Source organism: Aulostomus chinensis, chromosome 11 (assembly GCF_037954235.1).
Source record: "Aulostomus chinensis isolate RoL2024-O1b breed Wild chromosome 11, RoL_Achi_v1.0, whole genome shotgun sequence".
NCBI classification, from domain to species: Eukaryota; Metazoa; Chordata; class Actinopteri; order Syngnathiformes; family Aulostomidae; genus Aulostomus; species Aulostomus chinensis.
Window position 1 is genome coordinate 19285001 of NC_141330.1, and position 25521 is coordinate 19310521.

Here is a 25521-nt window from a genome sequence, read left to right on the forward strand (position 1 = left end):
GAAACAGAAAACCGTACAGCTGCACATCTCCTCTGCTGGCTCGCAGGGACAGTGTGACACTGTTTGTTTTTAGATTCACTCCAGATGTGAACCTCAAAATATCCAGGCTGCTCCGAGATGTTGCATGTGGATGGGAGAATAAGAGTGGATTTCCTGCTCTTTTCTGTTCCTCAGCTGCTACAGTTCAGCACCATGACCGAGCAGCTTATAAGGAAGAAAGAATAAAAAAAGATCTGTTTATTTCTGTCTGACACAATTATTGGTTAGGCCTCTACCCATTCCCAGTGACTCAGGGTATGGCAGCTAAAGATTGGGTGATTGATTTTGAGATTTTTGACATTTCAAAACAACAGTAGCTGAACAAAGTTGGAAACATTCCACCCGGTAGCCTAAAGATTAAAGTGTGCTCTCATGACATGCCTGGCTACACTTTTCTGAGACAGAAATAAAACATTTTTAAATAGTAATGAGCTGTGAGCAGTTCCTGAGAGAAAGGATACTTTGTGTACCAGGGCTACTTGAACCACTGAGCCTGTCATATAGCTTGTAGCCAATCACTGTATGAGTTATAATAACTGGAGTACTACTGCTTCTAATACTGGTACTTCATGTGAAAATGAAGTATTTGGAATAAGATCCAACTCACATCATGTAAATATTCTCATGTTCAGTTTATTTCAAACAAATTTGATCATATCAGAAGTAAATAATAGGGATGGAGTTCCAGTTTCAGCTTCAGACTGACAGTAGATATTTTATCAGTATTCCAAATAGATGGAGGATGTCAGTGATACTCAAGGTTTACAAAGTTAGCTCCAGGAAGACAGTGCATCCATTCTCTGTGTTGGCCTGTAATAGCTTTAATAGTGCCTCTTCTATTTTGATGACTTCTGTGGTTTATAATCCTGTCGGTCTCTGCTGGACAGTTTCTCCCTCTTTAAGCCAATTTGTCATTTTTCCTTTCCTCTGAGGCCTATATGGCTAGGAGATTGCATTGTTTCCCCTCTGGTGGCTAATCTCATTGTGTTTCAATTTGCACATGTGACTGTCTAGTGATCGACAGGCGAACTGTTGAATAGTGTCAACCCCCAACTCTCCTGACCCCAAATCAGCAATGTTTCGTCAGGAGATATGTTCATATACTTGTTTTTCGCGCTTGACCTGGAAAAAGCCAACTATTAATGAGAAATATTGTAGAAACAATTGTAGTTTATGAGGTTTAAGGAGTTTCACTCTTTCTTCTATTTTCACCATGACACGGAAGATGCAATAATCACTCAAACCTGTTCTTGTCAAACATGTAGGAGGCATAATGAGGCGCTGTAGACACCACATCAGTTAGCCCTCTTACCCAACCCTTCATCTCAGCCGAAGGAAACCCCGAAGATACTTTACTTCATGGCTGATAAAGGTAGCAAAATAGAGGGATTTTAGATCGTGTTGGCTTTTCTATCTCGTAATATGCTGCCGCCTTTCAATATGGCATGTGCTTTTTTTTACAACTTAGATCAGTGGATTTTCTGTAGCTTTAAATATGGTTTAATTAAACAAAATGTCAAAAAATAAATAAGTAAAATTGAAGGTTGGGAGCTGTAAAGGAAACATATGCCTTTGATTTAAAGGAAGACAAAATTAGATCATCTTTATGAAGCGGTGTGTGACATCATAATAACAATAATTTTATCGCTTTGTCATGTTTTTCATAATCACTGGCCAGAAAAATCTGATATTTTGCTGGCCAGCGATTACTTATTCTGTTAATCTGTGAGTTTTCCTAGATTGCTGCTCGTAGGTCAAGGTTTTAACATATCTTGTGAAAGGAAATTTAAAGGAAATAAAGGTAGTGATGTAGCATCCATCCTCAGTTGTACTCCATCTATCCAGCCATCCATCCATTTTCTATACCGCTTATCCGTTAAGGGTTGCTGGAGCCTATCCCAGTTTACACTGGGCGAGAGGTCATTCCATCGAAGAGCCATCAGGAGCAATTAGGGGCTCAGTGTCTTGCTCAAGGGTACTTCAACATGTTCAACAGGGGAAGTGAGGATCGAACCAGTGACCCTTCGGTTGCGCGATGGCCACTCCACCTCCCAGCCATGCCGCCCCCCTCAGTTGTACTCCTTGCAGTGTTAATAGTAGCAGATTATCTCATATCATGGCTTCAGTAGTGTATTTTAGTCACTCATGAAAACTACATGAACACTTCACAAGTTCAAGATGCCAGCAGCAACAGGGAGCCCTACACTTTTACACGTGTATATCCTTGTGTAGTCAGTAAAAGGTCTTGACATGATAATACATTTTACCTCAAAGCAATATCAGTATTTGGCTTAAAACCTCCAGCAGTGATTTCTACAGCACTAATCAGTCCATGTAGATAGGTAGCTCTGGTGCAGGGTAGTCATTTTCAGTGCAGCGGCTGAATTGTTCTTGTGCTATCTTTCCTCCTCCACTACTTTATCCTCTTATGATTGTGATCAATTATGCACTTATAATTAGAGCCTGGCAGTAACTCTGCTTATGGGCTCTGGCACTTAAGATAATAGCCTGTAATAATGACATCAGTCACATTTCATATAGTCCACACATTCAAGAGCTAGCACCTTCTCCTATTAATATTCCAGTTATTTTAATGTTTCACGGTTTTAATACTGATGAGTTCATTATTCAAAAGCTAAATACGTACAAATGTGCTAGTTTTATATCAGCAATGCTGTTGAATTTGAACTGGGGGAACGTATTAAGGGGAAAAGAATAAAAATGTGATCTGGACCGTTTTTAGCAACAATAATGCAGAATTAATATATGCATGTACATTTCAGTAGCAATCTGCTGATAATTAGTTGGTTGAGATTGGGATTTTAATAATAGTGGTTAAACAAATTGGGGTAGAAAATTCCAACCAGCAGCCTAAACCACAAGTTTGCAGCACTATTACAACATCGACTCTCTCTTTCTGACTCTCTCCCTGACACTGTTCTACTCCTGTTTGAGAACTAGAGCAAAGCAAATTGTCTGAAGAGCCACTTCCTGTTGTGTACTTAAGATCCCTGCTATGTGATAGTGTGTGTCGAGGCGGGTGTGTGAGGCCAGTATGGGGAGTGAATGGTGGCACTGCTGATCTTGCTGATGTGAACCCCCCCCCTCACACACACACACAACCTACCACCACCACCACCACCCTGATTGTGTAAAGTGTCGACTCAGCCAGTGTGGCGTCAGAGCCCCCGAGCCTTGCACAACTCATGCACAATCCCACACATGCATGTCATGCATACACACATTTAAAGGGGATTAACTCACCTACACTCAATCTCCGCTGGACATCGGGGTCTAGCTAGGGGTGAACAGTGTTTCAATAGATAAACATAGAGTAGATGTGCATATACATATACTTATTGTACCACACTTGATTCCGAATGTGCAGTTTACTGGTTTCCATGTAAAGTGCATTTAAAACACATCTTACTTCATATTGACTCTAATTTAATCAGTGGTGGTTTCACCCGAAAGCACAAATTTTCATTCCGCACAATAAGAGGACATTTGATTTGAATTTTTCTTTTCATTCACAGCTTCTTTATGTGACTGTGTGTAGTAACAGTGTGTCCGCAAAACTTGTTTTTTTTTGTCCATTCCTAACATTTTGTTTGTCTCTCTTCCTCCCCCTCCCAATCTCCCTCTTTCATTTTCCTTCTCAGGTCAGGCACCTGAAAGCTGCTGATACCTGTCAAAACTCAAGATGAAGAAGAGGCTGATAAAATGAAGAAGATAAATGTGGTGGACTAGCTGCCTAGATGGAGAGGCCCCTCATAACTCTCCCTGACACAATGAAGACCTTAAACTGAGTGGGAACATCAATGATTTTATAGTCCGCCTGGTGGAGTTTACATCTTAACACAAATATTCTTTTTCATTGTACCAGTAACAGTCCGATAGTTAAAGTCACTGATTTATTGACAGTGCTTGATGAAGATGGCGATGCTTCCACTAATTGGACATTTCTAGAAGAGCTGCTGTGTTCACAGCTTGTACTCTGGATGACTGAAGGTAGATAGCATTTTAACTGTCCAACAAAGGCGCACTAGACATTCCTAGATGTACAGCTGCAGATAGCAGTAGTTTGAAGTTCTGTTGAGCTTGTGAGAGGCCAGTAAAAGAGGGTAGATTAGTTCGTACTATGAATCCTAGAGACGGTGTGGAGGTGATGGACATCCAGCTGAGAGGTCAGAAGGACAAGCTGGCTGGTGACAAAACCAATTCTAAAAATGACATTGAGGGTGAGGATGACAAAATCCCTGGGTCCTTCAAGTGCAATGTGTGTGGGCGCTGCTTCCCGTTCCTCAGCTCTTTGTCACAGCACATGAGACGCCACACCGGTGCTCGTCCTTACAAATGCCCCTACTGTGACCACAGAGCCTCACAGAAGGGCAACCTCAAAGTTCACATCCGTAGCCACAAACTGGGCACACTCTCTAGCCACCGCTCCAACGAGGATGAAGAGGGAGGTGCTGATGAGGAAGAGATGAGTGTTTCAGAAGGTCTTGATGGAGGTACAAGTCCAACTAAGAGCAGCTCAGCTTGTAACCGGATGATCAGCGGGGATAGTGCAGAGGATAGCAGAAGGAAAGTGCCTGTGAGGAGCATGAAGAGAGAGAAATCTGTGACTGAGCAGCGGCCTTACTGTTGCCGCCTGTGTGGCTATGAGGCCCAACGGGAGGACCAGCTCCTGAGCCACATTGAAAAGGTCCACATCACAGCAGATGCAGAAGAAGAGACCAGTGTTAAGGAGGAGGCTTTGGCTGAATCAGATGCCATCCAGCCTCAGATTGATGGCACCTTTCCCTGTGAGACCTGTGGCCAGGTCTTCACCCAAGCCTGGTTTCTGAAGTCACACATGAAGAAGCATGCAGGGGTCCTGGATCACTGCTGCCGCATCTGTGGAAGGCGGTTCCGTGAAGCCTGGTTTCTCAAATCTCACATGAAAACACACACCACCAAATCCAGGTCGCGGCCAAAAGCTGATTCTTCAGACCATCCGGCTACTATCAATGATGTAGCACAGGATCCTGAAATTGCCTCTGGCTCTGTTGCATCCATCTATCAAATGTGCTCCAAATGTGGGAACTTGTTTCATAACAAGGAGAGCCTGAGGGCCCATGATAAAGTCCACAGTCTCAGCTATGGCAGGAAATCCCAGAGCCAATGCAGGCCTGCTGATGACGAGGACTCACCAGCTGCTAAGAAACGTTTTCTTGACTACCTAAACCTTCAGCCAGTTGAGGAAAAGGCTTTAGCTGAGGAGGAGGAGAGTGACAAGATGGTGCTGGGTCAAAGAATCCCAGAGCTTGATCCAGTTTGTAGCTACCAAGCCTGGCACCTGGCCACCAAAGGAAAAGTTGTTGAGCCAGTAGAGCCTAGTTACAAGGCATCCTATGATGTAGGATGTATGGGAGAGGAAGCACTCGCCAGAGCTGCTGTTGTTTTTGAGAAGGAGAGCAGCAGTTATGTCCTGCAGGGCCAAGAGAGACGTAGCTCAGGCCGACGCAGCAGCTCCGGCTTGGGAAACCAGGCTTCTTCTGGGGACCAGACACCAGACAGCCTCAGCGACTCTGAATACCGGCCTTCAGCGCGCCAAGACCGCAGACGGCCATCCCAGTCTCAAACTTCTTCCAAATCCAATGAATGTTTTGAGTGTGGGAAGGTGTTCCGCAGTCGTCATCAGATGATAGTCCACCAGCGGGTCCATAGAAAAGATGGAGGTAGGGCATCTGTGGGAGACAAGGAACGGAGTGGAAAAACTGACCAATGGGGCTCCACCAGTGATCCAGAGTCAGGTTCCCCGAGCCGGCCCAGCACCCCGGGGTATGGAGACTCTCCTCCAGCTGCCACCCTCAGAGACCAAGCATCTGAGATGGGCACTGCTAATTCAGGAGAGCCTGCAGGTGAGAGAGTCTTTGCACAAGAAGCTTCATTGTTAATGATTATGTGCATTCATACCTAATCTAATCTCTTACTCCCCTTTCCTTTTTAAGAGATTGACTTTTTTTTTTTTATTATTGTGTAACTGCCATAGGCTAAATGAATGCTCTAAGCTTACACACAACTGAGACACACTCAGCATAAATGAGCGAAACCTTTTCAAGCTGCCCACTCCAGGCTCCTGACTCTGTCACCCTGTAGTAAACATCTGTTGATGAAATGTGCTTTTGTGTAGGTGCTGTTTCCCAGCTCATCAGTGTCATTGGAGTGGGAACAGGAGCCCCCGTGTGGCTAAATATCAAAACTACATTAGTTCGTTTATAGAGTGTGCCAAACAAATACTATCAAATATGCTAGATAAAATTTTACTGCTCCCAGAAATTCTCTCATCAGCCATAACTCTCTATCACAGAGCAATAAAGTTAACATTGCAATGAAACGTTGTGGCTTTTTGTGGCATGTCAGTGGAGTGGAGGGCATTTTTCACATGCCTATCATTTTTTCACCTCCACAACCAATAAACACCGCAGAGCAAAAAAAGAAAATCTACCCATGCAAGGGCAGACACCCATAATCATGGCTGAAACATGCCAAAAGAAAGATTCCTCTGTATGGAACATACGAGATGTCTCTTGCTTAAATGTATTTAACCTCCAAACCTACTTAAAACAGCTTGACTGGTCAAGCTAGCAGATAGATTTCTGTATTGTCATATTAGCAGCATTAGTAAGAAACTAACAATTACTGGGATTGTTTCTATTCTTTCCTGTTAGAACAGACATTCAAAAATAGCAGCAACATGTCTTCAGGCCTGATCGAGCTGTATGCTATTTCAGGTCTTCCTGTCTCAGGAAACTCCCCATCACCCCCCTGTGTGTGTGTGTGTGTGTGTGTGTGTGTGTGTGTGTGTGTGTGTGTGTGTGTGTGTGTGTGTGTGTGTGTGTGTGAGAACATGTTTTCTGCTGTCGTTTTTTTTATATTTTTGCCACGAAAATTTGCCTGAATGTGTCATTCTATTGTACTTTTTCACCAGTGTGACTGAAGAGTTACCACCCATCACTGTTAAAGATGTGGTCAGCCTTCTCTGTAGTAGTACATGTACTGCACAGTTATTTTCTTATGAAAACAATACCTTGTGAGGTATTTGAGCTTCAAAGTCAAACAACGTGACAATTTTCACTAGTTTTCAAGACAAACCAAAAGATCCCTTCAATTTCAGTTCTAAAAGACGGTCTTGTTGGGCTTTCTTCCATGTCACGTCTGACTCTTCACTTATCTCCAAGGTTACCCTCTGTGACACTGAAACTGTCACTCGTCCACTCGTCTTACCATTGAGCCAGCCAGACTACCTGATGTCTGAGGGATCGGTTATTTATAGAGTCACCTCCTGATGAATGCAAGCAATGAGGAGAAAGAGACCGGGATATTACTTGCTTCTAGTAATTTAGCTACTTTGTTAAATGCAAATGAGAAATGACAGTAATTCAGAATAATAAACTTTAAGACCAATCAGTGATAATGATTCTGCTTTTACATTTTCCTCTGTTATGATTGTCATGGAAAAGTAATATTTAAATCAGAGGAATAAAAATACTGCTTTCAAAGTTTTGCATTGTTTAGATCTTCTAAACAGCTCAAGAGAGAAATTTAGTTCACTTTGTGCGACTGTACTTAGTTGGTCTATTTTTTTTAATTATTCTTGACTATGTGTGAATATCTTATAGCGGTTCAGAATTGCATTGATCCTCACTTCTAACCCTAACAATTGTGGGGATATCAAATTACTTTGTTAATAGAAAGGTGACCAGAATTGATGCCATGAACAGTACATGTATCTATCTAACCACCCTGCATGTTAAACTGCCCAATCAGCTGCGGAACTTCACCTTGGCAGAGTGTGAGCTGTGTGTGTGTGTGTGTGTGTGTGTGTGTGTGTGTGTGTGTGTGTGTGTGTGTGTGTGTGTGTGTGTTTGTGTGTGTTTATATGTGTGATGGCCACTCCTGCCAACAGGAAGCCAAATGAAAAACAGATGGCAGCTTAGTGGTAATGCTGTAGAAAAGGGAAGGGGTAGTGGAGAATACCATAATGTGCTACTTGGAGTATCTGATCAGTTGTGTACGGATATTTATGACTGAGATCAATTTCAGTTATGAAAAGTCCGTCAAAATCTCCATTTTCACTATTTTGATCGTTTAACATTATGTTAAAAATTGATACAATACAATACAAAATACAGCATATGTACTCAAAGTCTTGAAATATTATACGGTGATTATAATTAAAAATTATAAATCATTAAAGTCCTAAAAATTCCAAGGTTTATCAATAGTAACTGTGCAATTCACTTGAATTAAAGATGGGACAAGTATGCCACCTTGTGGGGTGTTCGAAGAGCTGCACTCAAAAATGAATATTTTATGGGTGCAGGAAGTATCTTTCTAATAACAAATCCAATAAAAGGATGATTTAAGCTTTCAATTTGATAGAAGCTTTCAACTTGAACTGTTCAATTTTTGATGTGAGAGCGTAAAGGTGTGTTTATTTCAGTTTGAGATAACCTTTATTCGTGACAGTGCTGGTAGCATCTGTTTACCCAAATCTTATGGAAGGCCAATCAAAGGCGACTTATTTATTCATGTGTTGATATGTACATGTCTTGGCATAGTTGAAGTAAAGGTGTCATTTCAGGATATGTTCACATGAATTTCTCAGTTTGGACAATGCTGCACCCTTGTGGATGTTCCACAAAATTGCATCTGGCGTCTGAAGTGAAGTAATGATTGCTTGGCCGGTAGAGAGGAATGTAATCCAGCTGATTTCCTTTGCAGTTGTTGACCTTTATGTTGTCATTCTTTTCCCCTCAGATGAGAAGCCATACATCTGCAGCCTGTGTGACTTCGTGACATCAGAGTCACAGGCTTATCTTACTCATGTTCGTGTCCAACATCCGGCCTCCTCTGAAGACAGACCAAGCCCCATTCCCAGCCCTTGCCCCAGCTCTGACAGAGGCACCCCTAGTGGTTATCCCAAGTTGAAGAAAGCCCTTCTGAAGGGTCTGAAAAACTCTGCATCCCCTCCATCATACCTTTCAGCTCGACCTTCTCCTCTCAATCCTTGCGTGACTCCTGTGGATCTATGTGTGAGGGCCGATGGTCACAGGGGCACAACCTGCTCAATTCTGGACAAGAAGATCCTCCCAAACCACAAGTGCTCCTTCTGCTCCCACTCCACCCGCTACCCTGAGGTACTGTGGATGCACCAGACTGTGGCTCACCGCATCAACAGCAACAGCTCCAATCTGGCTCCTAAATGGGCCCTGAAAAACAGCTCCAAGAGTACCAAGGACAGCTTGTTATCCTCCAGGAGACGCACTGGTCCCCCACCAGTCTTAGAGGGTAAGGAGTGTCCACCACTGCCACCTCTCACACGTGCCCAACGCACTCAGCCCCCGTCCTACTCCAGCGAGGGGCTAAAGAAGAACAGGCCAGGCGGTCGTGCAGCTACACCATCATCATCATCCTCTACTCCCTCATCGTCATTCTCCAGGGGCTCTTCATTCACCTCGAGCTCTCAAGCTGGACGAGTCCCCGTACGGCCCAGCAGCAGCAGCAGCAGCAGTGTCAGACTCATGGAGGACCAGAGTCAGCCTCCTCGCATCAGACCCAAAGTAGATATTTGCCCACAGGGGAGAACACTGTCATCGTCTAGCTCCTCGGAGAAGAGCTCTGGCACCCTGTCACGCTCCTCAGTGCCAAGCCCCAGCTCTGCTCCAGCTTCCAGGATGGCAGACCGCTACATGATGCCTCAGGAGGGACTGGGCTTCATGCTGTCCAGCAAACACGGCCTAGCGGAGTACAGCCGAGCGAGGAGCTCCTCTCACCAGCCACTTTCCAGCTCCCACAGCAAGAGCCAGGCTAATGCTATGAGGCCGAGCACCATCATCCATAGCTCTGCAGTGGGCCACAACTATGGAGGCGCACACGGAGGCACTCTTCAGAAGTCCTCGTCTTCTTCTTCTTTGTCGTCAGAACCTCACGGGGATGTGAAGCAGGAGCCAATGGCAGAGATTTCGGAAAGGCCAACTGACATCCTTGGCATCCTCAAAAACTACAGCCCTCATGAGCTGGCTGCCCTCTACCACCGCTGGGGTGCAGCCAATGCCCTGCTGGATCCTACTGGTAGGGAACCATTTTAATCTCTATTCAGTACATCTTATTATGACAATGTGCACAAGCCAACGTGCAGCTTGGCCCATTTAGACCTTTAATATTAGTTTTGAACTTTTATTTGCTAACGTGTGAAATCTTTCGTCACCATCTCACATAGAAAATGGCTTTGGAGGAAAAGCCCCACGTCAGGGGTTATCGAGGAATGCTCTGAGCATCCTGCTTTTTAGCTGTTTATTAGCAGAAGTGATTAGACTTGGCAGGCCAAACCATAGAGGACACAATGGTGTACACATACCGTATCTAACTTCTCTCTCTCTCTCACACACACACACACACACACACACACACACACACACACACACACACACACACACACACACACACACACACACACACACACACACATCAAATCTCTCACCCACACACTAACTCACCATCTGGCAGCAAGTGATTGATAGACATATATCCTGCTCTATTCTGACAAGGTTTTAAATAATAAAGAGGAGATACATTAAATGAGCATGCACATGTGTGTTTATCTGGAGCACCATGTGTGTCCATATGTACTTGTTTTTTTGTTTGTTTTTTAGAAGTGTGTGTGTGTGTGTGTGTGTGTGTGTGTGTGTATTTATTTATTTCTCAGTGAAAGACGTGAGAGAACCTTTGCTGCTCTCAGGTCTGTGAGGCATGCCTAGTCTCTAGCTCCACTCTCCCAGAAAGCTGTCACAAACTGTTTAGGTCAGGGCTCTGCCTGATGAGAGGCTCGCACAGATGCGTATGGAGGGAGGAAAAACAGAGCGAGAGGGAAGATAAGAGGCAAAGAGAGAGATGAGACAGAATAATTACCCCACCAGCTGCTTTGGAAATGGTCATTACCAAACATCCGTATTATTTGCCCATTTTCAGTTGTGTCTCTAAGGTCAAGTGGGGCTGCATGGAGCTAGGGGTCAAAGACAACAGCCCCAGAGCAGACGCATGACATCGCTGTCACCCGTCCAGGCGCATATCGTCACGATCCGCCTTAGCCCTTTGAGTCACATGCTATAAAGTGACCTTTTTTGAGCAACTGAGACTTTCTCCCTTTTTCGCTCTAATATGTGTATGAGCGCGTGTGTGTGCTTGTGTTTTCCGTCCAGGTCTTGTCTTGTCTTTCATTAGTGCATCAGTGAGAAGGGCTGGCTGCCCACTTTAGAAGTAAAGTATCCAGAGGCCAGCAGTCGGGATGCCAGAGACACTCTCCGTCACCTCCTCCACCTCCCTGTCTTCCTTGTCCTGCTGTGTCCTTCCATCCTACACACACACACACACACACACACACACACACACACACACACACACACACACACACACACACACACACACACACACACACACACACACACACACATTCACATAAACCAAAAAATTGTGGGCTTAAGCCCAGGTGTATGCCAGCAGTAATGCTTGGCGTGTCTGGCAGGGGTTTTTGGAGGAAGCTCACCAAAAGCACCCACATCCCCTTAGGCCTACTTTCTGTCAGCAAGAGAGGTCAAAGGATTACGTACATTTTTGTTTTTGTGTGTGTGCGTGTGTGTGTGTGTGTGTGTGCGTGTGTGTGTCAGAGTTGGTCACATTGCTGTCAAATTGATCCTACCATCTTTAAATGCTAGTTCCTCCTGCTGTTGTCCCTTAAGCTCCTGCTGCGCTGATGTTAACATGCACCTCAGAAAAAAAAAAAGATAACTGAGTGGCAGCTCGTTTTAGTTTTATTAATCACGCTGAAGGTTTTCTTGTGTCTGAATTGCTGCTCTTTAAGACTCTTACCGTATTTAACATTTGGGCCTCTTGGAACTTTTATTACAGGACTTCTCCCATCCAAAACAACTGTAAATATTTCAAACGCTACTTAATAATTAACTTAGAACGCGTGATGCTCACAGTAATAACCATAATAGCAAACAGATGTGATGAATACACTGTGAGCCAAAACTAAGGACGCACAAAATTTGCTCAAGTGCACATTTTGCTGGGGAAAATGAAAATAAAAGGATCTAAAAAGGCATGTAGCACAAAAGTGTAGCACAGTGGAAGGAGGAACTGAGGAGGAGATAATTGTTTGAACAGCAGGTGGACTGTTTAAATACGTCCTGTTGATGGTGAGCGCTGGTCCAGGTGTCTACAGTTCCACACCGGCTGGTTTTGAAAGGGTTATTTTCTATATTTTTAATTCGTCTTTGAACAAAAGCAATGTAAATAAGCAAGTACAGCTTTTTTTTTTTTTTAAGTACTTCTCATATTCTGGGTTGTAAAGGGCTTTATAGGAGAACCCACGGTATTGAGGTTCAGCTTGCATGCCTCGCTCAGAGGACCCGCAGGCTTAGTGGAGGTATTGGGCGTTAGCAGCTCTCTGATGTAGTCTGGAGCAGGATTATTTTAGGTCCAACACACAAGGAAGTGGATCTTGAATTGAATCCTGACAGTTTGTACTAGAAGAGGTGTGTTTTAATGCTGTAAAAAAAAAAGGAGCTTTTAAAATTTGACAACTGCACTAGTTATAACTCTTAGCTCTGTAACAAAGTAAGGAATCACTGTCTGTCTCTGTGTTTCTGCGAACAAATACGGTTTTGTCAAAATTTCAACAAATTCTCTTCTGACAGAGCTTCAGTGTTTGAATTAAAGATGCTTTTGATTGAAATTCAGTGGGGCTTTGGGTAAATGATGCAAATATCTCGTGTTGATATTTTAAGTGTCACACATTCATTTGCACGTGTCACACCACAGAACTTATGACTCTACAAGTCATCAAAATTTAACAAGTTACTTCTTTTTTGCCCTTTACAGCCATTAAGATGCAAAAGTGCATAGAATTGGAGGTTGTTGCATCATTTTATGTGTGTGTGTGTGTGTGTGTGTGTGTGTGTGTGTGTGTGTGTGTGTGTGTGTGTGTGTGTGTGTGTGTGTAAATATGGTCAGTGTGGCCACAACCTATGCCTTACTTTTCCTCCCTTGGAACAAACACGCATATATACAACTCTTGAAGCACATGCAGGCACACACACCTGACATGTGACACACGGGCAGCGGAGCGGGCACATCACAGCCGGGGCGTTTTAATTGCCTGTAATTTATGCGGTGTGTGTGTGCTGTGTGAGTCTGGCTGTCAGCCTCTGAGATGATGCTGTGTGACAGCTGCAGTCCAGCCCCTGGAGCTAGCCGCTCATAATGACACATTAGACATACTAATGATGCCTGCGCTAGTCCACTACTGACGCTACCTACCTACCTACCTAGCTCCGCCGCTGCAGCCAGCCTCGCTGCCTCTCTACTGCCTCATCCACCACCGACCTTTTCCACTTCATTCAGTCTCAAACACAGCAAACACTGCTTTTGAACTGATGATGACATCTACCTTTTCTATTACTCTTTACAGACACACTGCTTGAAGACCCTTAAAATCTTTCCCAGTTTAAGTATATTTCTGTTTAAAGTCTCTGACGATGGCCATTTTAATAATATTTTTACTACGTGAAATTATTATTTCATTTCCAAGTGAAAAACAGCTCGTGGAAAAACTCAAACCATGTGTCTAGACTCTAAATCTGTCTTTAAAATGTCATGAATTGCTCAAATATCAAAACTGTGGCAAATATCACAATTTGTCGATTAAGTTACAAATCAGAAAAGCCGAAAAAACAACAACAACAACAAAAAAACACAACACAATTAACAAAACAGTTCATTCAAAATTTCTGTAATATCAGTTAAATCTAATGACATATTTGAGCTTCTTTTAAAACTTTTACTCTTTGTGACTCAAGAATGCTGGGAGAGCTAACTAGTATATTTAGCTCAAAGCTAATGGTGACCCATTGCCTGTAGCCCATTTGTTTTGGCTCTGACCGAAGTGCTTTGGGTTACTGAGCATATGGCTGAATAACAGAGCATGTAGATTTTACTCGACAATGCAGGTGAAACTTTTGAAGCACACATTTTTTGACAGTTTTGCAGTTGTTGGTATTTGGTGGGCATGGGGTGCCATTAGCTACAGGCTAAATGTACGTGGCTGGCTCTGCATTCTGGCATCACATAAAAGTGATACAGCTGTGAAAAATGCTCTTATGAGCCCAAGACAACCTCTATTAAGTACTTTAAAGGGAAAATGGGTTTCGGGGCGAAGTATCTCTTTAAACTGAACAATTTCTAAAATTATTTACAACTTGGCTTCATCAGTTCAAAGATCTGGTGCATCTGTTTTACTTCAAAACTCGTCACCTCAGTAATGTAAAGAACCAATTAGAACTAGTGGTGTTCTGCTAATGTTATGCTTTGTACTGATGTTTTTCCCTTTGTCCCTCTTCTGTGTGTGTGTGTGTGTGTGTGTGCGTGCGCGTGTGCGTGTTTGCATTACCAGGGATGCTGAGGTCTCTCATGCGGCAGGGGCAGCATTTCTGTCATGAGTGTGGAAAGAGTTTCAGTCAACCCAGCCACCTGCGCACTCATATGAGATCCCATACAGGTAAATACAACCTATATATATACCCTAACACACACACACACACACACACCCGTCACACATGACACAGTGGTTTGTAATTAGTATCGGCTTTAAAGCGGTCAGAAAATCAATAATTTATCAAGAGTTTTCTTAGTGTATGTATGAAATCTTGGTAGTTAATCAAATTCTAAGTAAGCCAACACACATCAGAGGCCAAAAGTGTAGTAAGCCAAGTTTTTCAGCTACTTGTTATTCATTTTTTTGTCCACTCATTCACATGCCACCTGTGCACTCACATCATCGGCTTTGCAGTGATTCATCCACCCAGAGACACTCACATGAGCTATAGAGAATATATGCATGGAGACTCTCATCCTCAGCAATATTTCATTGTCAGACTCTCCATATGACTTTTCCTGCATTTTCCAAAATAAATCAAAACAGATCTCTTTTGTTCAGTTGAGTGTGACAGCCAGTCTGTGAGTCCCTCCCTGCCCTGGGCTGGGCAGCTGTCTCTATTTTTTAAACTGAAACATGATTTTCTCCGGATACTGACCTGTGACAAATTGTATACATTATTAATCACATGTCAATTAGAGAGATAGAATTGTGCATTCTAATGAAGCGGAACAGCATTTGTCCACGCCAACCTTACGAAGCCATTTGTATGCGCCCCGGTGCTGTTCACTAAACAGCTTGATTTAGAGCTCCCTACTTTTTTGTTTTCTCACTTTTCTTTCCTTTCCTTTCAAATGGAGGTACAAGATAAGAACAGTTCTGTATTTATAGTTACATTTAAAGGCACATTTGTTTTTTCAAAAGTGCAATATTGGTCTTTATCAAGAAGCCAGTAGTGAGCCCTTTGACTTAAAATGGAACAAAGTAATAGAAAGGTCCACTTAAATGAGAAGGTGCAACCCCCCCCCCCCCCCTCACACACTGGTACCTCAATCTTTGAGTTTCCTTTCCTTTCCTTTTACATTTTCCTTCCCTTGTTCTTGTTTCCTTGCACCCTTGCTCTTGTCCTCCTCTACTGTCCTTTCATCTCACATTCTCCTCTTCTCATCCTCTTCCTCTTCCCTTGGTAGTTTCTCTCCTTCCACCCTTGCTCCTCTGCCTCCTTTATTTCCACCTCCCCGCTGGCCTCTCTCTGCTTCCGCCACCTCCTTTCCTCCCTGGCTTTCCTTTGGCTGGGTGTTTTTTCGTCCACTTCTGTCCTGTCACGTCCATCAGTGCAGCTGGCAGTGATCACAGTAGACAGTGAGATAAGTAGCTTCTTTATGGCGCGTGTGAATGATATGTGGCACAGCCAGTGATTCTAAGTGACAGAGGCCAAATGGTAAGTGATGCAACGCTCAGCTTCCCCTAAGCCCTATTGTAAACACACACAAACACACACACACACACACACTGCTTTAACACACACCCATGCTTAGGCTCTGTAAACACTCGCCAAGGCTGTAATTAATGTTGTCTCCGACAGTTGTCTTCAGCATGGACGTGCACACGCAGAAAAGGCCAGCCACCCCGAGGCCTCTATTAACATGCGTCATATTAAATCACTGACTTGCCCCCACCAAGTTCCATCACCATCATCATCACCATCATCATCACTGCCAGCTCCCCTCTATTAGCAAGGGTGCTGGTGGCAAGTGCTACTGTGTGTGCGGGTGGTGGCGGGAAAAAAAAATTGCTTGTGTGGATCTGGTAGAGCTTTTAACCGAATGCCCTCCTCCACTTCCTCCCCTCCTCCTCCTCCTCCTCCTCTTCCTACCCCCCCTTCATCCTCCTTTTCCCCCCACAGTTGGGTTTGATTTTAACGGACTCCACAGAGGTACTGACGCTCACACCACCGCTTCTGAAGCTCCCAAACAAGTATGTGGCACGATGGCTAATGATCACTGGGCTCCCTCATTGCTTCTGCATGTTTCTTCTTATTACTGTCTCACCTGCGCATGTGTGTGTGTGTGTGTGTGTGTGTGTGTGTGTGTCTGTGTCTGTGTCTGTCTGTGTATGTCAGTCCCACGTCCCCCCATCCTGCTTTATGTGTGTGTGTGTGTGTGTGTGTGTGTGTGTGTGTTTTGTTAATTTATATGTAGGACTCACACTCTGCACCTGGTGTTAACACCTGGCATTCTCACATCAGATTTTTGTCTTGCTGGATCACACCTGACATTAGCAAGTGCATGCGGCGCTTTTGTTATTGGAACAGCTTCATTTTTTTGCTTTGCAAACATTAACGTTGGTAACTTGGATGTTTTGAATACCCATACAGAATTAATTATTCTTTTCTTTAAAATTGAGAATAAGGAAATAGAGGCTTGTGAACCCCTTATGGGTAAAGTAGAACAAACACACCAAACCAGGAAGTTAAGCTTTAGTTTTGCACCAAGCACTGTTGACTCTCACACCTGGTACATTTGAGACTTTTACACTCAACCTTCCATTATTATTATTTGATTTAGTGTTGCTACAGTATGACGTGACAACAGTTCAGCCAGATACTACGATAGAAACGTCATAGAAACAATTCATGAAGAATTCTAAAGCTTCATTGGAAAAGTAGCACCTCCACAAGCAGTGATGTGTTTTCTTTTTTCTTCAAATGTAATTTCTGAAAACCAGCATAGGCTACGCTGTAAGAGTACGCTAACTATTTGCATTCAATTTCCTTAAGTGTTTCTTTTTAATTAGATGCACAGTGACTTTCTCAGATGTGGATTCCATCCATCCATCCATCCATCGTCGTCTTCCGCTTATTCCTTACTAGTAAGGATCGCGGGGGGGCTGGAGCCTATCCCAGAAGCTTTCGTGTGAGAGGCAGGGTTCACCCTGGACAGGTCACCAGTCCATCTCAGGGCCAACACATAGAGACGAACAACCATTCACACTCACAGTCACACCTACGGTCAATTTAGAGTATCAATCAGCCTCGTCCCCTCTTGATGTCTTTGGACTGTGGGAGGAAGCTGGAGTACCAGAGAGAACCCACACAGGCACAGGGAGAACATGCAGACTCACACAGAAAGATCCCACGCCCGAGCCCGGAACCTTCTTGCTGTGAGGCCACAGCGCTAACCACTGCACCACCGTGCAGCCCTAGATGTGGATTCCAATTTCCCATAGACCAAAAAAAGAAAAAAAAAAGAAATTAAAAACAAAGCCCAAAGTAGTGATAGATTCATCGACAAAAACTAACAAATATGACTTGAGACCTAAAGTTCTCCAAAGTTTGTTAGCAAAAACTAGACTAAAATTGACAATAATGATAAAGTTCTGACTAAAACTAGGGAGCATTTCGATTAGAATACTAAAACTCAGAGTGAATCAAATTCAGCCCCCCCCCCCCCCCCCCCCCAAATAAAATAAAAAAACAAAGAGACACATTATGGACCATCCCAACAAAATCGAGGACAGTTTTCAACTCTAAAACTCGATTAAAATATTTTCTTTGACGAAGATTAGACTAAAATGCTCTCAGTCATGGTAATGAAAATAGAATCACTGCACATGATGAAACTAATACGGAGCTTGGACGCAGGACTAAGATTAGATTTCAAAAATAACTAATTAGAAGAATGCATTGAGTGCTGCAATGAGAGAAAAAGAAAAGGATGTTGAGAATTTCAGCTACAGAGGGAAAATATTCTCTTTTTTTATTACGTCCTTTAAAGCCTTTTTGAACAGTTTGAGTTTGGAGTTTAAGGGACTCAGAAGTGAGTCTGTTCTACTTTGACATTAGAAGAAACACACCTCTACATGCTGCAACTTTATTAATCAAACACACACACACACACACACAGACACACACCCTACAAGGACTCAGATTTACCACACACCATGAATGATGGGAGCAGGCGTGGTGGAGGGGTCCAATTAGATGTTGTGTTGACGCTGCTTTACGGTGACGATAACCTTTAGTATAATGTAGTGCATCGGTCCCGTCAGCTACGTTTCCTCGCAGGACGATGTCGTGGAGGTTCTCTCGCTTTCCTTTCACGTCTCAACCTCTTTCCAGCTGTTTTTTTTTTTTTTTTTTTGCTTTTTGTGTGATTAATTATACCTTTTTTGTTGTTATCTCTCTGCTTCTCACACAGCCATCTCTCTTTCTCTCTGTTGTGTTTCTGATGATGTATGATAACGGCTACGTTTCCCTGTTTCCTCTTCAGGGAGAATGCTATGGGAGGGGCACAGGGAGTCATTTGTTTTGCCGCTTTGATATTCTTCCATTTATCAAAATGATAATTAGGTGCAATTAAATGGCAATCTCATTTGTTTTGTTCAGGTGTGTGTTGCTTATTTTTTATTCTTCTTTTTTCTTTTTTTGCTGAGGTGTCTGTGCCATTGTAGGTCAGTCTAATTAGAAGCGAGAGCATAGGGTGTCTGTGTGTGTGTGGGGTGGGATTGGGGTGAGGGGCAACCTGGGTGATTGAGAGAAATACAGAGACAAAACTAGGACTGTTAGACAGGAATGTGTGGCTCCCGTCTCCAGATGGCAGGAAAGACAAGGTAGAAAGGAGATTTTGTCCATCTGGGTCAGGAAAAAAATGGCAAACTTAACTTTCGAAGTGAAATAATGTGAAAGAAATGTAATGTGACTGCTACTCTTGACCTGCATAATGCTTCCCTACTTCTAGTTTAAAGGGAAATCCAGATATGTTCCAGCCAGGTTCCTTATTTTCAAAACTTCTGGGTTGAAATATGGAGCTAAATTCATTCCTGTATTGTGCAGTGCTAAGCCTCCAACGGACTCAGCGACTTGATTTGATTGTTCTTAAGTTGCTCTTTGGTGAGTGTAAGAAAATAGTGAATTAAAGCTGGGTTATTGTGAAGTGGTCCTAATGGCCAGGTCCAAGGCTCTCTTGTGGAGTTGAGAGTTTTAAGGTGCAGGGTTGTCCATCAATGCCGCTAACATGGCGTTGTGTGGTGTTAAGGCCTCATGGACTGATCGCAGGTCCAAGTCCAGATTACCTTGGCTCAAATAAATGAGTGAATTACATCTCAATATATTTGACCTGTTTTAAAATCAGCTAAATATTCATTCTGACTTTGGAAATAAATTATTTGTGGCAGTTCATTGATGTTTCAGGCTCCTAAATGCTTCGAGTGTGACTTCTCCTGTAAACATGTTAAAACACAGCCTCCTACAACCACGCTACAAGTGAAGATGAAACATAAAGGTCTCTGTATTGATCCTCTTTAAGATGTTGTCAGATACCAACAATCTGAGCCTGCCAGTCATTAAAAAACAAAGCGTGTTTAGTGGACAGACGTAGACACGGACAATTTTTCTATCCCAGAAAGGTGAGGCGGGCCTCCTCAGGAGGGCTCCAGACAGCTTCAGGGGAGGCTCAAAGGTGGAGGTGAAAGAATAGAAGCTATCAAAAGGACATCATGTAGCATGTTCTTCCTGGAAACTATTAAACGACTAAGGACGGACATTTACTTCCATCCATCCATCCATCCATTGTCTTCCGCTTACTTGTATTTGGTAAATGAAACGGCACAATGGCTATTTTTGCTTAACAGTTAGCTGTCAATAATCCTTAATAAGCATCCAGAAAACAAACCACAAGTTATGTAAGGGGGGGTCGATGGGGGCAACTTATTCCAGGTTTGTCTCTGGGGCGTCCCGCCATCTCAGACTTTGAAACCCCCTGTCCCATATTGACTATTTCAACCCAAACACATGAGAAAAAAAGCCCAAAAAATACCAGATTTCCCTTAAGTTTGTCTTGTTTTATGTTTGTGCATTTGCTTCCTCTTCTCCCTGTTGCTGTCATTATTTGATTCTGCACTGTCTCATCTGTGGTTTGTATTGTAGTTCACATTATGTTCAGATTTTCCCTGTCCTGCTCACACCCCAGCCCCCACCCCTTACCTGACCTTTCTACTTTGTGTCTCTCAGGGGAGAGGCCCTTCTGTTGCCAGCTCTGCCCATACCGAGCCTCTCAGAAAGGGAACCTGAAGACCCACGTTCAGAGTGTCCACCACATGCCTTTTGACAACAGCCAGTACCCAGAAACAAGGACCTTGTTACTGAGCCAGGAGGATCGGGGGGTGCTGGCTGCCAAAAAACCACCAACATCACAACAACAACAACAACAACAACAACAACAACAACAACAACAACAACAGCATTAGGCCCAGAGCAGAACTTCAGACCAGACTAGTCAGGGAATCAAAGGACTTGATGTAGTTTTGAATTTTTAGATGGGAAACTCCTCCAAAAATTGTTTATTGACCAGTGAACTATGAAGGTTCTTGTAGATCGAAAAGCTAAAACCTTTCTAGACTGTTTTAAAATGCAGAGGGAAATGAAGAGGCGTCTTCTCAGCAGGAAAAGCGGACCCATCTGTCTCTGTTTTCTCTCTCGGTCCCCCGTCAACACCACAAAAACGTTTACACCGGGCCTATCAGTTCACCTCTTGCTGCCATTATGGAAGTACTAACAGGTGAAGTTGCCCACTGCAGCTCACCATGAAAACAAGTGGGACACCTGAACTTGAAGGCCACTGCAAGTGTTTGAAGACAGGACTGTGGTGTTGCATGGCTGCTGTAGTTTCCCCGCCGCTGCCGCCACCCCACCATCAACTTCCCTTTTTTTTGGCTTATTGTTTTAAGTGCATTCCTCAGGACGCCAGTCATCGACCCCCAGCGCTGAGACCAGACAGAAGATTCTCTGTGATTACTCCACCAACAATTACAACCAACGTGTTTATTTTTTTCTTAAATTTTCATTATCAAGTAATCTATTTTCCCAATGAATTGTTTGGCCGATAAGCGGCTCAAAAATTGCGCCCATTTAAGCAGATTATTTCTAATGTTTGTTTGGTTCAAAAATCCAAAGATTTTCAGTGTATCATCCTATCTGACACACAAACGCGTTAATACTCACGTATGACTCACATCTGAGAAGCTGCAACCTGCAATTAAATTGACGTATGGGATTATCAAATACCGATCCACTGTCTGTCGACTGACAGTTCATCAACTAACGCTTGCAGCTCCAACACAGTGCAAGTTTGTCTCCGACAAAATGAAGGCTCAAATTTGTGTGTTTGCATGTTTCTTCGTGCATGAGTGTGTCAAACTCACGTCCCTCTACTCTTAGGCGGGTCGCACCAAGTGACCACAGTGAGGTTGTGAACTGAAGATCAGAAGGATAGGGTGCATAGGGAGGGAGGGAGGGAGGGAGGGAGGGAGGGAGGGAGAGAGAGAGAGAAAAAACGCTAACAGGGCTGACTGGTCTAGTGCTCATTCAAAAGAGCGCGTGTCTTTAACAGCCAATAGAAATGAGTATACCACTTTTATAGTCATTCAGTTATTAATCATATTAGAGGAAGGGGCTCCTTCAATGTTTCCCACACCAAGACTTCTGGCTTTTGAAGTGCACATATTAACTCGTGTACCTTCTGATGAGAATATGGTACTGCTAATGTTAGCTAGCAAAGACACACCATCATTTATTCAAGGGCAACACTGAGTTCATAAAGGGTCACAATTAATATGTGAGGCATCATGTGTTTTGCCTTTCAATTGTTTATAAATAGATGTCCTTAACTCACAAGCAAATAATTTCTCTCCTGTCACTTCCTTGTAGCTCAAACCAGAGCCTGCTACGTATATTTAGCTTGAAGCTAATGGTGGCACATAGCTGCTTACTACAAACAACAGCAAAATTATCCCAAAATATCAATTTAGCTTAAATCATAATGTTGATGATGGATTACTGAACATGTAGCTGGGTAAAAAAAACTTGGAAATCCGACACAATGTACTTTAGAGTTTGTTAATGGAAGTTTTGCTGTTAGCTGTCAGTTTCCATTAGCTTCAAGGTAACTATACATGGCTTGCTGTTACTGAATTCTAGAGTCACAAAGAAGTGATACAGCTGCGAAAAATGTCTCCATGAGCTCAAGAAACCTTCTGCTGAGTACTTGAAAGGCAAAATACACATCTTGGGTGAAGTATCACTTTAACAAAGAAGTACTTTGAGTGAATTTGTCATGACACAGACACAGTAAAATTCTGTAATTGCATCATTGAAGAATATTATCTTAAATTGGTTATCTCATTATAAATAAATGAATTTAAAAGGGGCAATTGACTCAGCAGTGAGTCACTGTGTCCACTGTATTCAACAACACAACCAGAGATGCAGCTGTCATTTCCAACATTTCCCACATATGCAAGTCTAATCACATTAACTCCCCTAATATCAGTTGAAACGCTGAATGATGATGTGCAGATTTGCATTCTGGGAGGACACAGAGAGAGCAGCCAGAGGTCAGGAGGTCAGGCTTCCAGAGAGTTCAGGGATAAATAGAGATGTTCTGAAGCCCTTTGAATTGTAGAACCGTCACAGCCTTAACATGTATGTGTGAGTTTCTTTCCAAACCTCTTCATCGTGAAGAAGAGGCAGCCTACCTGTGTTCTCCAGCCTCCCTCTTGAAGCTTTGCCTACCTCCTTTGTAATGAAAGCCTGTTTAATTTTGCTGGTGTGAAGGGGGTCTGCTCTTTGCTTGCAGGGGTTTTCATTGTGTCTTGCGCTTGGTTCTCTGCCCAAAGCCCCCCAAGATTGAAACAAAGTAAGAGAAGTGTCATTTTTTTTGTACACAGAATCAAGGATTGAAAGTCCGGAGCATACAGAGTACTGTACTTGTCGTCCATTTTAGACCTCAGACGTAATGAAATGGTTGTTATACCTGCTGGTCGTTGACTTATGCATACAATTGCGTGTGCTTCAATATGCCTAACAATACACACACGTGTATATTGAAGGTGTGGGTAGTGAAAATACTTGAAATGGATATTCTAGCCTTTGAGGTAGTGTAGTACTAATACCAATGTTGTACAGAATTCCCTTTAAGATTAACTCCTCAGTTATGAATTTGTACTCCGAAGTGTGACTTAGAGAAACTATGAAGCAGGAGTGAGTGTGTGTAATATAAAGTGTGTAATCCTACCAAACCCTTTATATACTGGAATAGAAACCAAATGGCATTACTAGTGCACTTAGACTAGGTTACTGCTTTAACTACTTTGTCCAATTCTAGCTAAGGTTTCTTTGAGAATGTCTCTTTAATGGTGCCGGCTTAATACACTTCAATGTAACTTCTGGTTTAGAGGCTTTTTTTTTTTTTTTTTTTTTTTTTGTCGTTCATGATTCCATAGATTTTAATGATTTGTTCTGTGACAGCTTTCCAGCTCTGTTTCCTTGTGGATGAACTGCAGCAGTGCTTATTTTTCATAAAAATGTAAGAGTGTGTTTGTAGTCTTTCTCTTTGCTAAACTGTAGGATTTGTTCAGTAGCTAGTCATGGCTGCCCTCCCCGAGGGGCTGGCAGGTGTTGTTTCTTTTTCTCTTTGGTTGGGTTTTCATCACACATTTTAAGTTGTATTATTTGTGTCCGTATGCTTTTAATTTGTAATGAGCTTCATGATTAATGTACCTTAGAAGACATTATTATTCCAAATGTATTTGGTTGATATCTGTATTTATTTTCACTTCAAAAAGGATAAGAGGACAGAGGCAGACAGGAGCGTTTGTTAAGTTGGATTCTTTTTCTGGGTTGTTTTTGTTTTGTGGTTGTTTTTATACTGTGTCGTTTTCAAGCCAGCAAGCCGATGTGAAAGCTCTACCTCGTCTGAGCCATTCTCAGTTCTGTTACACTTTTGTACATCATTTCAAAAAGATGTAATGTCATGTCCACAATAAAGACACACAAAAACGGCACCTGTTGGCATTGTTTGATCTGGTTTGTTTTTAAATGTGCCGCAGTGAAGGAACAGACCCGTGTTTAGATGAAAAAGCTTCACTTCAGATTTTGTTTTTTCCATGGTTCGTCTCACTGCTGCTGTGAATTTCACAAAGTCTCAAACTATTGCCAAGACAAACACCCAAGCATGTTTTGTCTCCTGGGTGTCTCTCAGGCCTGATTCTTTCCATGGTCACTGTCTGTTATTGTTAAGCTCACATTCTGTTCTACCACCTTTCAGGAAGAGACCACAATTCGATAAGAAGTAAAACCAGGACAGTTTCAACTTAATTCTGATGAAACACTGACTCTTAACTTCTAATGTTAAACCACTACAGAGACAAGTGAGCTGGCAGTGACTTTCAGGACGATTTGTCCATGTAGCAATAAGGGGCGCTGACCACAGCTAACGTGCTTGACATGCTAGCGGGATGTCTGCAGGGGCAGTTGCAGCGGTTCATCCATGAATGAGAATAGTTTTACGTTTGCAATTCAAGCTGTGGTTTGCAGCTGGCTTGAACGTCTCTGCAGAGGTGAAGTTCAGAGAGGCGAGGTCCTGCCATACAGCAGCAGCAGAGACTGGTCAGCGCTCACAATCCACAGCAACAACAGTGTATTATTAATGCTGGCATTGGCAACTTGCAGGTGACATCTGTAAAGTTTATAGACCTCTCCATCTTAGGATCCTTAATGCAAAACAACCAGCCTGGAAACTATACGATCCTGACCTGTGTCTTGTCAGGAGTCAGCTACTTTCTGCGGCCTCCCAGCTCTGCTTGAACTCTGTACATAGACCTGCAGAAGAAAGCTAATGTGTTCATGATTCATGAAGATGAGGTGAAAACACATCAGACCTCAGCCATGCTGCAAGCTGTTCGCTTTCATAGCATGTGACACGTTTGATGGATGGGGACTTTGATGTTCATCAGGGCCTGTTGGCACCTTGATGTCCATGTGTGGCCGTGTGGTTGAAGCGTAGCTGCCAAGCAACGGTGATGAGAAACCCTCACCTTTCAACTATGAAGGACCACATAGGGATTTGTTGCTACTTTGCCAGTCTCTTTCATGTTCCGTGTCTATGTGCACCATCTGTCCGTCAGTTAGAGTGACGGCTGAGTGACAGGTTCCCTCTGAG

General features: G+C 43.1%; 1 protein-coding gene across 4 annotated transcripts in view; it reads left to right on the forward strand.

The window, feature by feature from the left end:
• The window catches only part of LOC147253712 (zinc finger protein 516-like), a 47833-nt gene extending 23475 nt beyond the window's left edge, over positions 1 to 24358 (forward strand). For 3 of the 4 annotated variants that reach the window (XM_086218974.1, XM_086218973.1, XM_086218975.1), the window contains exons 2-5: positions 3702 to 5945; positions 8848 to 10161; positions 14543 to 14647; positions 20535 to 24358. In XM_086218974.1, the coding sequence (XP_086075100.1) occupies positions 4181 to 5945; positions 8848 to 10161; positions 14543 to 14647; positions 20535 to 20770 (3420 nt within the window). In that variant the 5' untranslated portion in view covers positions 3702 to 4180 and the 3' untranslated portion in view covers positions 20771 to 24358. Of the gene's footprint in view, positions 1 to 3701; positions 5946 to 8847; positions 10162 to 14542; positions 14648 to 16430; positions 16502 to 20534 lie in introns of all 4 variants that reach the window. The other variant, XM_086218976.1, reaches the window with a different exon arrangement.
• Positions 24359 to 25521: the final 1163 nt, after the last annotated feature.